Source organism: Glarea lozoyensis (genome assembly GCF_000409485.1).
Source record: "Glarea lozoyensis ATCC 20868 chromosome Unknown GLAREA6, whole genome shotgun sequence".
Taxonomy (NCBI): Eukaryota; Fungi; Ascomycota; class Leotiomycetes; order Helotiales; family Helotiaceae; genus Glarea; species Glarea lozoyensis.
The window spans coordinates 1,218,119-1,232,044 of record NW_007361001.1 but is presented as its reverse complement, the minus strand read 5'-3'; the positions used below and the strand labels follow the sequence as shown (position 1 = coordinate 1,232,044).

General features: G+C 46.9%; 3 protein-coding genes across 3 annotated transcripts; 1 reads left to right on the top strand and 2 right to left on the bottom strand.

The window, feature by feature from the left end:
* Positions 1-2,965: 2,965 nt before the first annotated feature.
* On the bottom strand, positions 2,966-5,726 carry GLAREA_02702 (Winged helix DNA-binding protein; the record flags this gene model as incomplete). The annotated part of the gene is made up of 2 exons (XM_008087787.1): positions 2,966-3,862; positions 3,909-5,726. 2 exons carry the CDS (start codon positions 5,724-5,726, stop codon positions 2,966-2,968), a joined length of 2,715 nt encoding a protein of 904 aa, XP_008085978.1.
* A 642-nt stretch (positions 5,727-6,368) lies between these two features.
* On the bottom strand, positions 6,369-8,391 carry GLAREA_02701 (uncharacterized protein; the record flags this gene model as incomplete). The annotated part of the gene is made up of 5 exons (XM_008087786.1): positions 6,369-7,030; positions 7,079-7,530; positions 7,576-8,045; positions 8,104-8,288; positions 8,343-8,391. 5 exons carry the CDS (start codon positions 8,389-8,391, stop codon positions 6,369-6,371), a joined length of 1,818 nt encoding a protein of 605 aa, XP_008085977.1.
* Positions 8,392-12,660: 4,269 nt separating this feature from the next.
* On the top strand, positions 12,661-13,597 carry GLAREA_02700 (uncharacterized protein; the record flags this gene model as incomplete). Its single annotated transcript, XM_008087785.1, has 4 exons — positions 12,661-13,033; positions 13,087-13,182; positions 13,240-13,379; positions 13,430-13,597. 4 exons carry the CDS (start codon positions 12,661-12,663, stop codon positions 13,595-13,597), a joined length of 777 nt encoding a protein of 258 aa, XP_008085976.1.
* Positions 13,598-13,926: the final 329 nt, after the last annotated feature.

Here is a 13,926-nt window from a genome sequence, read left to right as displayed (position 1 = left end):
CCATCCAACATCCAACATCCACATCTCACCTCTCACCTCTCTCATCTGCACCTGCGCGTAATAAGTACTATTCGGATCTAAATGGTCGGCACCTTTGCGGGATCAAACCGCCATGGACTGGCACTGTCATCCGGAACGCCGCATCACCCAAAAGTCGCCGACCTGCGTAAGAGCGCGCGCGAGACGTCCAACAGCCTACAGACGGTCGTTGCGAGTTACGCCGTACTGACGCTTAGTCCGACCTTTCCTTCTTCCCAATAGAGCTTATAAACCGTCCGTGGCCAGCTTCTTGCGAGCTTCCAATGTTGGCAATCTCGTACGAAGTGAGAACATTCGCGACGGCGCCAAAGTCTGAGCATCGTCTCGCCTTCCTTTCGCTGCGGTGCGGTGCTTTAAGATCCTGGACATCGACATCCACATCCACGCGCACTCACTCCCACTCTTCGTCAGACCTCCAGTCTTCAAAGCACCTTCGCGCCTTTGCTTCCAACTTTCCCGTAACCGCTTCTCACCGCCGCTGAGGAATTCCTTCCACGACTCTCCGTTACGTTGATCGCGGAGACCACGGGGCCATGAGACCACAAAGTCGCACTAATACCTCTCGGCAGCAAAATATCCCCCATACACCGCCGTTGGGCAACGCTTTCAAGTCTGCGGGTTTCTCGTCTCAACCGCCAGAGTCACCACTACGGACCACTTCCTAGACGAAAGAGTCTCCATCATATCTCTGGAGCGAGACGCTCGGCTACCAGCAACTCCCTGCTCGTTTCTTGCCCAAGAAGGACTCCAGCTTGCAACATGGTGCAACCGCGCGACCCAACATATTTCCTTTGCATTTCCATTGCATGTCCATCGTAGACGAAGCCCCTCTTGGTCCAATCTGGTTACAACTTCCGCCGTGTCCTATCCAAATGGAGCAAACTTGGGTCGCCTGGTGCAAACAGCCTTGCCACGCACCCCTCATCAAAGTAATGACTACGAGACTGCTTTCCACCGTCACGTTCTCGCCTGCCACGTATTCCTGTGACTCGAAATCACATGTAAGCATGATCGTATCTCGCTCCATGTACGATCCTTAAGGTACATTACCCTCGCATCAGCTTGGAATCATTCTAATTGATCCCTCGCTCGGATTCTCAAAATATCTCAAATCCTTGCGGGTAAGTTGGAGTTGGATGAGTACTGGGTGCCATCGTTCGGAAACCGAGACGCAAAGCACGATGGAATCTGAAACTATGCCGCCATTGCGAGGTTCTCCGCTCAGAAATCAATAGGCCTGAACGTCAACGGATCGCAACCTTCACACTAAGACTGGTCTTCCCCGCAAAAGCAATTCCAGATGGACGTACAGATGCAGTATCACTCGCGTTATAACACCCACCCGGGCCGAAGCATCATATTTGATTATCCGTCGATGAGGAATGGTAGTCGTGCAGGTAAGCGGGATGTTTGATAAAACATGACTGTTTCCTCCGCCTTGCATTCTGGATCGACATGCAATATTGATTAAACTTTTCTTTTGTACCCGTGATCATTTCTTGGAGTTGTTCTTGTTACTCAGTCTACGATTTTGTCAGACTGTGACCTCTTCGCGTGGACCTTCTACGAATGCACTTTCTAGTATCGGACGCGAGGAGGACTTGAAGAATCGAATTCTTGTTTCCTATAAAGGTCGAAAAAGAGAACCTGGGGAAATCTGTGGAACAATTCCGCAAGACAAGTGTGTTGCCAAAGTTAGGACCGATATGACATTATAATTCTAATTCCAAGTCATCGCTGGTGGAACACCACGGCATTTGGAGAAGAGAAAAGACAAAGAGCTTGCTTCGAATGTACAACATTGGTTTGGAAATTACAAGAACGAACAGTCGTAGGAAAATTTTCTCCTTAGATACTGTAGGGAATTCTTTCTTGTTGTTAGATATTATTTCCCAGATTCATTCTTTCCAATCAAGCTTATAATTCTCTTCGCTCTGGATGCTTACAACATCCTATCTACCAGCCACCAGCCTCTATAAATTTCAGACATAGATCTTGATATTGTCAATGCTGAAGGGTAGAGACACAACTATCTATATACAAAGCAACAAGGCTCGATCCTCCACACTTCGTAACCTCGAAGAGCGTCTTCCGACTCGCTTGAAAAAGACGGCTCGCTAGAAAGGGAGCGAATTTTCATTTGAAGATATTGCTTGCTTCGAAAGCCCCGTTAATACTCTATCCGTCCTGTCAGCACCAGAAAATCGTGGATTTACTCTTTCAAAGGTATTTGGACGGAATGAAATCAACGAGGAATCTGAAAATGGACGATACAGTTTATCCGTCTTTAGTCTGTCTAAGAGAGCCGTCGGTTGGCAGAGCTTGTGATTCAGTTGAGATTGGAAAGGAAGAATGCGAATGACGGTGTGTGCTAGAGGAAGTGGAATGGCTGGATAGGGGATCTAGATGGGGTGGGTCGGAGGGAAATCGAAGAGGAACGAACTAAGTGTCCGCTTTTGCTACTCTAATTTTGAAAGTCTGTTTATTCTTGGGATGCTGTGCGTCGCTCTATTATCAGTTGAGAATTGGAAAGTATGACTTCTATAATGCCGAATGACGGTGTGCACTGACGAAGTGGCTGGACCGAGAATGTAGTTCAGAAAGTAACTTGAAGAGAACGAACTAAGTGTCCGTCTAGTCTTGAAAGTTTGTTGATTCTTGGGATTCTGTGCGCCGCTCTGGGGTTCCATATGATAAGGTGTGAAGGAAACGACCTCGGTCTCGAATGAATTTTTGAGAATTTCTGATCTTGAAAGACCATTGATTACGTCAACTCACCTGGAGGACACATGAATAATCTATCACCACATCTTATAGTCCGTCAATACATGAAATTCCTAACCATACTTAAAAACCCAACACCGCTCTACAACCCACCAACATCTCCCCCCACCACTCCCCTCACCCACCCCCCCCCCCCCCCCCCCTACTTCCTCAACCTATACCTCCCCCCCGCCATCTCCAACACCCCCTCCTGAACCTTCCCCTGCAACAGCTCCTTCAGCTCCTCGTTACTATACGGAAAGCCCTCTCCCACAAACATCTTGAGCATCATGCTGATCTGCTGCAGCGGCATCTGACTACTGCTATTCTTCAGCATGCCCTGGATGAACTGCCAATACATGGCCATCTTCTCGTTTTCCTTGTCGGTGTTGGCGGCGGGCGCGTCGGGTTCGTCGGGGGGTTGCGAGGTGGTGGCTTGTTGTTGGGTGGTGTTGAGCGTTTCGAGGGGTGTGTAGACGCCGGGGCGTGGGGAGTGGAGGACGAGTTTTGCGACCCAGAATTTGAGGGCGGCGCGGAGGAGGGGCTCGTCCATTTCGAGTTGCGTGGTGAGGGTGTCGAGGGTGTGGGTAATGGGGTCGCCCGAGGGAGATTGGAAGGCCCAGATTACGGTTGCTTGCCAGGTGTGGACTTCTTCGATGATGGTGCGGTCTTCGAATTCGAGCTCGACGGTTGCTTGACCGAGGGCGGGGAGCCAGGTGAGTTTGCGTGAGGATTGGAGCGTTTCGAAGCCTTCTTCGTATTGTGCTTGGAGGTTGGTGATTTCGGTTGGGATGTTGTATGTGTCGTCCTGAAGTTGCGGCCAGAAGAGTCGGGACAGTATTTTGGCGTGGAGAGAGGGTTTGTGGAGACCTTCCGGGTTGACCTTCTCAGGAACATTTGTGCGGGCGACTTCTCGTTCCTCGTTACTGGGCTCGAGGGATTTATTGTGTCGGATATCAAGGTTTAGGCTGGTGGAGTTTTGGATATCTCTAAACATCACTTCACAAGCTTGGAGAGGACCTTCTCCGAATCTAGTTTTGAGTAATTCGAGGACTTTGACCTGGGAATTGTTAGCACTGTATGGAGATCAAAGGTGGGACATATACCTCTCGTTCAAATCTACCATCGTTTTTCAGAAGGTGATCCCCGATGATATTTTGAAATTCCCTGATAAAGATATCTGAAGTACCCAGAGCCCCGATCAAGGTACCAATGATATCAGCATTCTTGGACCGCTTATACCCTGGCCCGGCATCAACAGGATCTGGCACCCATTCCATGTCATGCCAATCTAATTCCTCATCATATTTGGATTTGTTCTCTTCTTGCTGACCACTATGAAGGAGTTGTGCCAGTTCGACGAGCTTATCTCCAGAACCAGCCTTGCCTTGGGTATCATCGGGATCCGCTAAAAGTCCCGTTATAATAATTCTTACTGTATCTTCTCTGGAGCACAGATATAATTGAAGAGGATAAGCAACTCGATCAAGAAGCACTTTTGAATGATCTAGGGAATGAAACGACCATATCATAGATATGTAAGTCTGTAGAATCTGGAGCGTGGACGTTCCAGGATGCAATAGCCTCTCATTCAACGTCTTAGCGAATGCCTCGGTGAGATATAGTCGTCTCTGAGGTGTGGTGATGGCTGTCCTGAGGTCTTCCAAAGCCCCGCCGCTGTTAGGTCGGTTGATGACTATATCAAATAATTCTTCAATTCGAAGATCCGCTAAATGACCAATCCCCATCTCCTTATATCTTTCTTTGTTGGCCCAAGTTATAGTTGTTGGTGTATCGACCATACTCAGAACCTGCACAGCCAGCTTAGAGTAACGATTCTCAATCCATTCGCACAATTCGCTTGTACATTGTGAGGGTGAGATGAGATGAGCAGCTCTCGGCAAGACTGATTCTTCTGCATCTAGAAACTTTTGTATTGGTATGTTTTCCTTGTTTTCCAGTGACCATACCCCCTTGAAGCCTTTTCGTACATATTCCTTCATCAAAAAATGCATGATCTCTGCAAAAGTGACTTGAAACTTTTCTCCTGCCAACCCGACCTTTCTTAAAGAGCTCACAAGCTCTAGAAGTTCAACGCGAGCTCTTTCTGATCTCCTCGACTCTGGTTGAATATCTGCTTTCTCAGTCGTTTTGTCTATGGGCAGACCGAGAATAACTGAAGTATACACTTCTATAACTTCACGGAGGTCATCCGACAAAGCGTCTGTCACAGAGTTGCTAATGACAGCGCGTAAATCGCGTTGGAACTTTGCAAAAACCACTGCGGAAATTTCAGGTGCTGAAAGATCCAGCTGGTCTTTTATGAGACCAAAACCATGAAGGTACTGGATATGCGCCGTTTTCAACACCTGCACACTCTCAGAGATAAGATCGCTCGGCCGATCATGGCTCTCCTTCAGATGAGCGATAACCGGAAGAACTTGCGTCAGAAAATGAGACCTCACTTGTTGAGTGTGCCAAGTCACAATATTCTCAGTATGATTTGCATAAGGAATACGTGTAGCCGGGTCCAAGATATCCTCCATCGCTTGGTAAAAACTGCTATCAAGCCCACTAATTTGCGGCTGCAATTGTACCTTAGAGGTTTGTCCCTTGGGGAAAGGCGGTAGAACCAATGCATGAGTAACGATATGCCATGATCGATCCCACCGGACTTGATCCTGGATATGTTTTGACTCGATACTTGCGTAATTTAGTCTATCCCCAGTGTCTGGCTGCACGTGCTCTATATTTGTCCTCAATCCCTTTTCAGGACGGTATTGTTCCTCTGGCCCTCCCCATTTTTGTCCTGGAGCTGGAAATCCTCCTGCTGGAGTCGCCACCGGGGTAGGTTGCGATATGTCGCCAGGCCCGAATACAGAGTCGAAGACGCGCCGGTTGCGCCTGTTTGCTTGTCTCGACATTGTTAAACTAGAAGACCGAGACTAGATTATCACCGAGACAGGTTAATCATCGGGCCCGAAGATGGTTTTGGTGTATATCCTAAAGCGTGGATACCTGCTTCAAGTAAACGTACTCGTTAAGCGCTTGGGCATGTTGTTGATGTTCTGACGGTTGTTGTTTATTAGGTCGGCTGAATTTTCGACTACCGAACGTCGCTTCCTAAACAACTAAAACCAAAATTAACCTTATGGCTCCAGCCAGCAAGTTTTTCATTCACAGCGGCCCGTTTACACGGATTGGTTCTCATTTTGTCATATAATTAAAACCTTGCCCATCAAACACGATTTAAATTGAAAATTATTGAACATACTTGGAGGACGCGAGATAAAGAGAGATAGTAAGGTTTATGTGGTTCCGGGCGTTGAGTAATGAAATTATGTACGTAGGTACTACAACTATCTACTGGTATTACTGAATGATCCAAAATTATATAGCGCCGTCTGATCAGTGCTATCCTACGCACGAACAGAAACTCGGCAACGAACGCCGAATAAAATGCTAATGAAAACAAATGAGCAATGCGGTGCTCGCCAGTACTCCCTATCGCCGTCTAGATTACCCTTAAGCCCATATATGCAAAGTAAAAACCAATTAAGCATAATTCATATCGACGTGATTCTTCGCGCGGGCTGCGTCTTTCCTCTTGGTCTCATGTTTATGACCGATTCTAGCTCCCTTAGCATACGAGTGCTAGCTTCAGCTCTGTCCTTCGTTGACTCTCTTCGAACTCGATCTTCTTTCATTTTTGCGATTCGTTCGTCTCTGGTAAGGGTACTTCTTTGTCGCCCAGGCGGAAGAGCGATAGCCTCAAATACTTCTTCAGCATCTGAGGAGCTCAACTCCATGCTTGATCGAGAGGGTATTTCGCCATTCAAGGCCTTGAGAGCATCAAGCGCACTGCCTTCGTCAACTGCAGTAAGACCACCTAGCGAGATCGTAGGCGAAAGCATGCCGCTCATGGAAGACACTCGCCGTTCGTTTCGATCAATGTTAACTGCAAGAGCGTTCTTTCCGTCTTCCCACTCCTGCATCAGTGCCTTTAGATCGATGCCAATCGATTCGTACTGCATCATAAGAGTGGTTCCAAGTTCAGAAACGTCTTCTGTTTCGTTTAGATTTTTGTCTGACTCATCTCTGAGCACATGGAGCTTTGCCTGCAAGCCTCTGATACCGCTGGAAAGCGAATTCAGCTTTCTCAACTGGGCTCTCCAACGTTCGCGGTTTGGTGTGAGCGGCATCTTTGGCGTTGGAGGAACTGGAAAGCCTAGAACAGATTAGCCAAATCAGGCAAAATGAAGATGACGAAACCCACTTTCTTCCTCGCTAAGAATGCGGTGTAAGCGGTCCTCTGCTTCGCTTGTCACCAACGTGACTGCTCGCATTTCCTCTGAAGCCATATTCCACCGTATCAAATCCGACTTACCGCCTTGTGCATCCAACGCCATAAAACAGCACAAGAGAATCTTTCTGCTCATGTAGAATCGTGCTGCGAGGATCTTCAACACACGAACCGACTCATTATCGTCAAATTCGTCCTCGCTGTAACCCAACATAGCTTCCGTAAAATCTACGTCGCTAATATCGTATATGTCATAATACTTCTCCAAGTCCATGTCTTGCGCGTAAGGTTTAATCGCTATATAGGCCTGATTATATCGTGGGATAGTCTCAGCAAAACAAAGGCGTAGTTGTTTCCGGAGTCGGGCGCATCTTCTTGTCTGGCTGCGGTCGTCAAGCCGACTTACTGGTGGTAGAGGAGTGCTGCTACTTCACATTAGCTCTGGGACATCTTTGGAAAGAACCACATACATTTTATAACCACGGGCAACAAGTTCTACCTCCTGTACTAGACTCAGGGCCCCTGAAGCGGCAGAATCCAACTCGTGTGACTTTGCGACCAAGCTCGTAATGTCCCGTAGATTCTGTTGCCGCAGGTATTGAAGCCACTGTCTACGAACGTACCCATAGGCGATAATTCCCAACAAACCTAGCACACCAAAGTATACCAGAGTTTGACCAATAGCATGATCTCCTCTTACCCAATTTACGGTCCACGCAAGTCCAAATGCAAAAGAGCTGGTTAAAGCTACTCCCTCATGTGTGAGGGTCGCGAGTCCAGAAGTGTCTGGTATAGGTATAGAGATGTCTTTCGATCTACCGGAAGGAGCCTGGCCTAATTGAGAGTGGGCATTGAGAAGCTGTGAGGCAACTATCAAATATCTAAATCTTTCCAGAAATCTAGCATTGTCTGCTCTACCCAGTCTGGAATTGACAGCTTTCTGAAAGGACACAGTTATTAGTGGATGACCAGTATCTTTCCCACGTAGGATAACCTACAGAACAGGTATCGTGTATAATTTCAACGGCTTTGTTTGGAGGAATCGCTAATTGTAAAGGAGGAGGCAGCTTTTGTCGGAACTTCAAACGAGACTTCGGCATGCCTCGTGGTGCAAATGAAGGACTGGACAATTCCGAAGAGTCGCGCTCCTTTTTAAAAGGTTTGGGTGAACCATCGCCCTCGCCTGTCAACATGTTAACTATTGTGCTCGCCAGCTCCTATTCAACAAGACGCTGACCTTCGAAGTAATCGGCGAGGGGACTGTCATCGATAACGATAGCTTCCATCCCTTGTTATCTCATCTCAGGAGTCCATTGATTGTTTTGTTCCAAAGCGCGACGGTGTGGAATGTCGAAGCCGACGTTTTAGGAAAGCGTTTGTTGGAATAACAGGCCGTGGTCGCAAGAGAGTATCGCGTTGTTCTTGCGGAAGAGGATAGGTATTAGGGGCGGTGACCTCGATGTGGTTCTCATCTGCTAGTTGGTTTCGAGCCTGGATTCACGACGTATTTCGCGAATACGCCCAAAGGGACCTCGCCCCCGTTCTGGGCTGGGTCTAAAATGAATGTGGGGAAGGTAAAGCGGCTCTGGGGTTTAATGAATAAACTATCTCTAATAAATAAGGTATAATTTGTGTTGGGAATTTGGTTAAGAGAATAAAGATACTGAATTCGTAAAAACTATCCAGGTGAGAGTTGAAAGTACTGAGGCTAAACAGGGTGGTTTTCATCGACTTCACGTCACACGCGTCACTTCGTAAGACATGTCGCAGTCGAGGTATGCAGTGCTGCTTTAGCCGACTTTTCTGCAGGACTTTCCCGACGTGACAAGGGTCACGGAGTCTGGCTTCAAACCTTCGTCGCTTTTCTTTGAAACCTTTGCCGGACATATTTTTGTAAACGCAAACAATGGACCGAAGAAGCCGTCGCTGGATACGACCTCGCGCAATATCAACACTATACTACTCGAACTGCCCGTTCAATTTGTTCGACTACTTGAGCGACTTCGGGGCAATAACCGAGGTACCAAGATTGCAATTTCAACGCATAAGAACCAGGGAGCAGGGGAAATGAATATGTATAGGACTTGACTCTCGAAAATAGTATATGATCACTTGATAACTCTGAAGCCAGGCGCAAGGAAGATCATCTTTAGCACTCTGTGCCTTTTACTAGATATCTGCTAGAAATCTAGCACCGGCATACTCCTCATGGCGAATGTGTGATGCGTAGCACCAGTAGGATGCGATTTTCAACCAAGGAGTCAGAATATCACAATTCTTTCCTCTGCCCAGGACCCGGAATGGGTGGCATATCACATATATGCAGACCGTGGAGTCATAATTCTTGTCTCCCGTCACCTGCCAGTTTATTGAGGAATTTTTTATGTCAATCAACAGCATGCATTCTGTATCCTATGTCCTGTGCATACCCAGTGCCGGAACTGGAGTTCGGAGTGCCGTCTGGACAACACCATGGCAAGCGACCTCATTATCCACGTACATACCTAGATAGTGTTTCCAGAGCGTCGTCTCAAGCCACCTTTCACTGGACATCAGCCGATTGAAAAAATTTATCCTTTTTCAAATATGGGTCATATCGAATTGAAAGTCCCCCAGAGACCAAAGTAGGTTCATCGATGGCGCTTCCAAAAATTTGCCATATTCAGGTCTTTACTGGACTAATAACGACATTTTTTTTGGTTTCTACAGGACCTATATGGTTACGTTTGGTCCGCTGAATTTGCACAAAACATCCAGGAAATTTTCACCACAATGGATCGTTCATCGAAATCAACATAGGATTAGGAACGGGGACGCCGGCATGCTTTTGGCGTGGATCTGTCAGTGTAGCCACTGGACTTGACGGATATTCAGAACTTCAAATTTCCTCTTCAGAGGCGTTAACAAGCTTTTTGCATTCCAAGGGATGCGAGTACAGTAATCAGCGAGGCTTTCGGAATCAGCGATATGTATGCTGGCAGCTCGTCAATATGCGGGCGTAGTATCGGCTACACAACATATTGATGAGTTGTAACAACTCAATCAGGCTACGCGGGTCGCTTTGACTCCTTTCAAAGCCATAAAAGTTGGGATATAGTTCATGAAGTCACTCGAAAGTGAGTCAAGTCCAATGCGAATGCAAAGAAGTCCCACGATACTTGCGCACCTCTTTACCTAGGTATGCATCAAATGTTGGAAAGCCTCTCGAACCGACTGAACACTTTCGGTGACGGAAGTTGACAAAATACACAGGACAGTTTACACAGAGTTATATTAATCTTTCTTTTGGAACACAATTCTTGCTGTGTATAAGGTAGTATGACTTTTGGTGTCACTCGATCAAAAGTTTCTGCTTCAAAAACTCGCTTGTTGTGGATGACAACCAATTCGCGATGGACAACACAAGCGGCAGTAAATTCTACAATAATGTCAACTAAAAACATCATTACGTAGGTATATACTTCTAATTTTTATGGGGGTTGAATACAGAGTCCAAGAATGTCTTCCTTTGTGAAAACAGATAAAACATAACATCTTGTCAACATGGTCCAGCAAAGGATTCCGTTCTGGATTCCACTTGTATTGTCTACTCGATCCACTAAAACAAGTCACAAACTTACCAAATTGCTGGTTGCTGATCATCTCAAATCAATACCCAAAACCAATCAACATAACTCTGTCGTTCTCTGAAAGTTGCTGATTAATTGTCAAAGTCTGTTGAAAATATCTTATGAATCAGAAAGTGATTCATCTGCAGCAGAAAAATATTTATTCAACTATCTTCGATACTGTATTACACACTTTACCAAGAGTTTAGCTGATTCCCCGTCAGCCTTATGAGAATTTGTCATTGACATTTCAGCCCACTCGACGTACAAGAAGATGGAATCCACTGTATAAAGTTTACCTTTTCGCACTAGATCAGGGCCATCCAACTTGACAGATAGATATGACAAGCTTCCATCGCCGCTACTTGATATACGGTGGATATGGTGCTTGCTTGGTGCAGTGTTAATCGATTAGGGCAGTGGATCACGCAATCAGATTCGAGAGCCACTTTTCTGACTGCTGCAGCTAGTGGGGCTTCTCAAAAAGGAAAACGATGGGTTTGCTCAATCTCCAATGATACACAGTACCGAGTCAACGAGACGCCAAACGACCGAAGCACCCGCATGAGAGACTGGGTAGCGAATGATAATGCTCACCAAAAAGCTGTGCAGAGATAGCTGCATCGCCGCTATGACGCAGGACAAGGCTGAGCTGTACAACAGTTGCTTCTTTGATTCTGCTTTCCCATCTTCTCTTGTGTTTGAACAATTCGATTTGGTGATGATGACAAATTGCGTATTTGAAAGCCACTTCATCAATCAGTAATCAGCAAAGGCACCTGGTGACTGAGCAACGTCTCTGTCTCTGGATAGCATTACCTGATAGCCTCTAAGCTGGATGGAGACGCCGAGCATCTCTGGACATAAGAAGTTCTAATCGGAGAATTTCCCACTCATCAGTGCCCACTTCCTCTAAACTCCACGATTCCCATACGAGATATCGTGAAAAGATGTGAAAAGATGAGTAAGGCTGCGGGGCATCAGGCTCGTTTTGGGGGTCTCCGGGTGTCTTTGGTTGGAAAGGTTACAGTCAGCACCTGTGCCGCAAGCAGATGCGTGTAAAATCCGATCCAGGGGGGAGAACCGACAACCGAGAAACTGATAGCACCACCCGCACTAGCCACACTGCGTAGATACAAGCGCGATCGAGCTGCCTCAGTCTTGAACGCCCGTCCCCTTCCCCATCCATTCCCCCCCGTTCTATACACGAACATCCTCCCAGTGTCGCTGCATTTCCTCAGGAACCAAACTGTACATCCTCTCCTTGCCGCGGCCGCGACCGTGCTTGGCTATGGCCGTTCCACAGGTAACCAGTCAAGCTGTCCATACGCACGTCATGTCCCTGGACGTCGATAACCTCCTGGTCGCTTCCGGGCTCCTACTACAGGCTTCCACCGGTGCTATTCCCCGTGGCCAAATATTCTCTTAGATCCGTTTTCTGCCGCTTTTTTCATGCCATAGGTTTCAAATAACCAAACACATCTTGATAAGGCGACTCAAGTGAGAACCTTCTAGCCAGGGTGACAGAGAAACCCCTGGACCTACCAGCATGCAAGTCAGCGGCTGTCACTCTTCAAGACTACTTCTGAATAACATCATCACCGACACCTCTTCTTCTTTTGTTTCTGCCTGTCTCCAGTTCATGGCCCCCTCACTCCTAGGATCTGAATGCATACCCTGTAAACATCCTCCCTCTCAATGTCCCAGGTATATCTGTAATTAGTTCACCAGTTGAGACATATGAACAAACTTGAATACTTATACTCATACTCGCTGCTGCTCATCATATACATCAGCATCAAAGCAACAGTACCAACAGTCTAACAACGCTATACTCGACAACCGCACTTTCAAGCATTAATACCACTCTTCGGTTTCTAGAACAGACCTGACTTCGTCAACGACCTCCATCAAATCCACACACTCGACAATCGAATTATACTCAAGATGTCTCGCCAATCCAAATCATCAAAGCACTCCCATCACTCAAAGAGCGGAGGGAGCTCCTCGAGCAACAATGAAGATGTCGTGGAGCAGGTCAAAAGCATTGTGACTCTTCTCTACGAAGTGGTTTCATCCCGCCCGGAAGAATGTGAAGCGTATATTCCGTCTGCGAGATCTGCTACGTCTGCTTTGGATCAGATTCACTTCTTCCGAGACCCTCAGCGTTTTGCCGAACAAGTTTGGATTCTCCATGGGCTACAACAGTTCGCATTTTATGATGCGGATGCGGGTAGTATCAGAGATGTTACAGAATTCTGCCAAACTTCGTGGTTACGCATTCTGAGAAACTTCCCAGATAATGTTGAAGTGTTGAATGGTAAGCACCCTCGGTCCTCATAGCCCGAAGTTACCAAGACTAACACCACGCAGGTTTAGGTTCCAATTGGCTCCAAAGATCTCAGTCAACACTTGCTCAAATTCATCAGGAAGAAGGTGACTCGTCAAGCCAAGGTAGCAGCTCAGCGGGTAACTTAAACCGCTTTTGAACCCACTTCATTGAACAGGAGGCTAACATGTATCTAGGTTCTCCATCTGATCCAAGGCGACAAGGACCTTTGTATGTCGAAGCTCGCGGCTCTTTGCAACCAGCGGTGGATTTCTTCGCTCGCGCTGTTAGATCTGCCGATGCAAATGGAACCACTACAGGCGAACTACTGGCTTCTGTAAGTTTAGCACTACTGTTGTATATACCCTCGTACTAACAAAGGCTTAGGCTGCGGAATCGCAAATGTCCCTCGGTAACGTCACAGCACCACCAGGAGATGAGCGTCACTTTTCTCACGCAATTCGTTATCTACGCCGTGCAGAGGCTACGCCTGGGTACACTTTGTCCGTATACATGCAACAATATCTGAACGACTATGGAAGATATGTCTCCTAAGCACCCGGCTATCTCACTCTTGGTTGTCTTTGTTTCATCGGAATTGCAGCATTGCGAAGCGCGGGAGCGAGCATCATCACGGTGTACTGGCGAATTGGGGTTTCAGCATTTACAGGTCTGGGCATATGCATGGAAGCATGGGATTTCAAAAGGGACTCGGTGTGGCTTTTTGGGGGGGTTCTAACTCTCTACTTCATTTCTATTTCTGCACTTCTGGAAGGGGTTCCGAATCCGGGATTCGGACGCAAAGTTTGTTTTTCTTCAAATCGTTACTGTTACTTCTATTGCATGGTTTTAGGTGTTTGGTTCATAGCAGCTAGTCTGTGGAA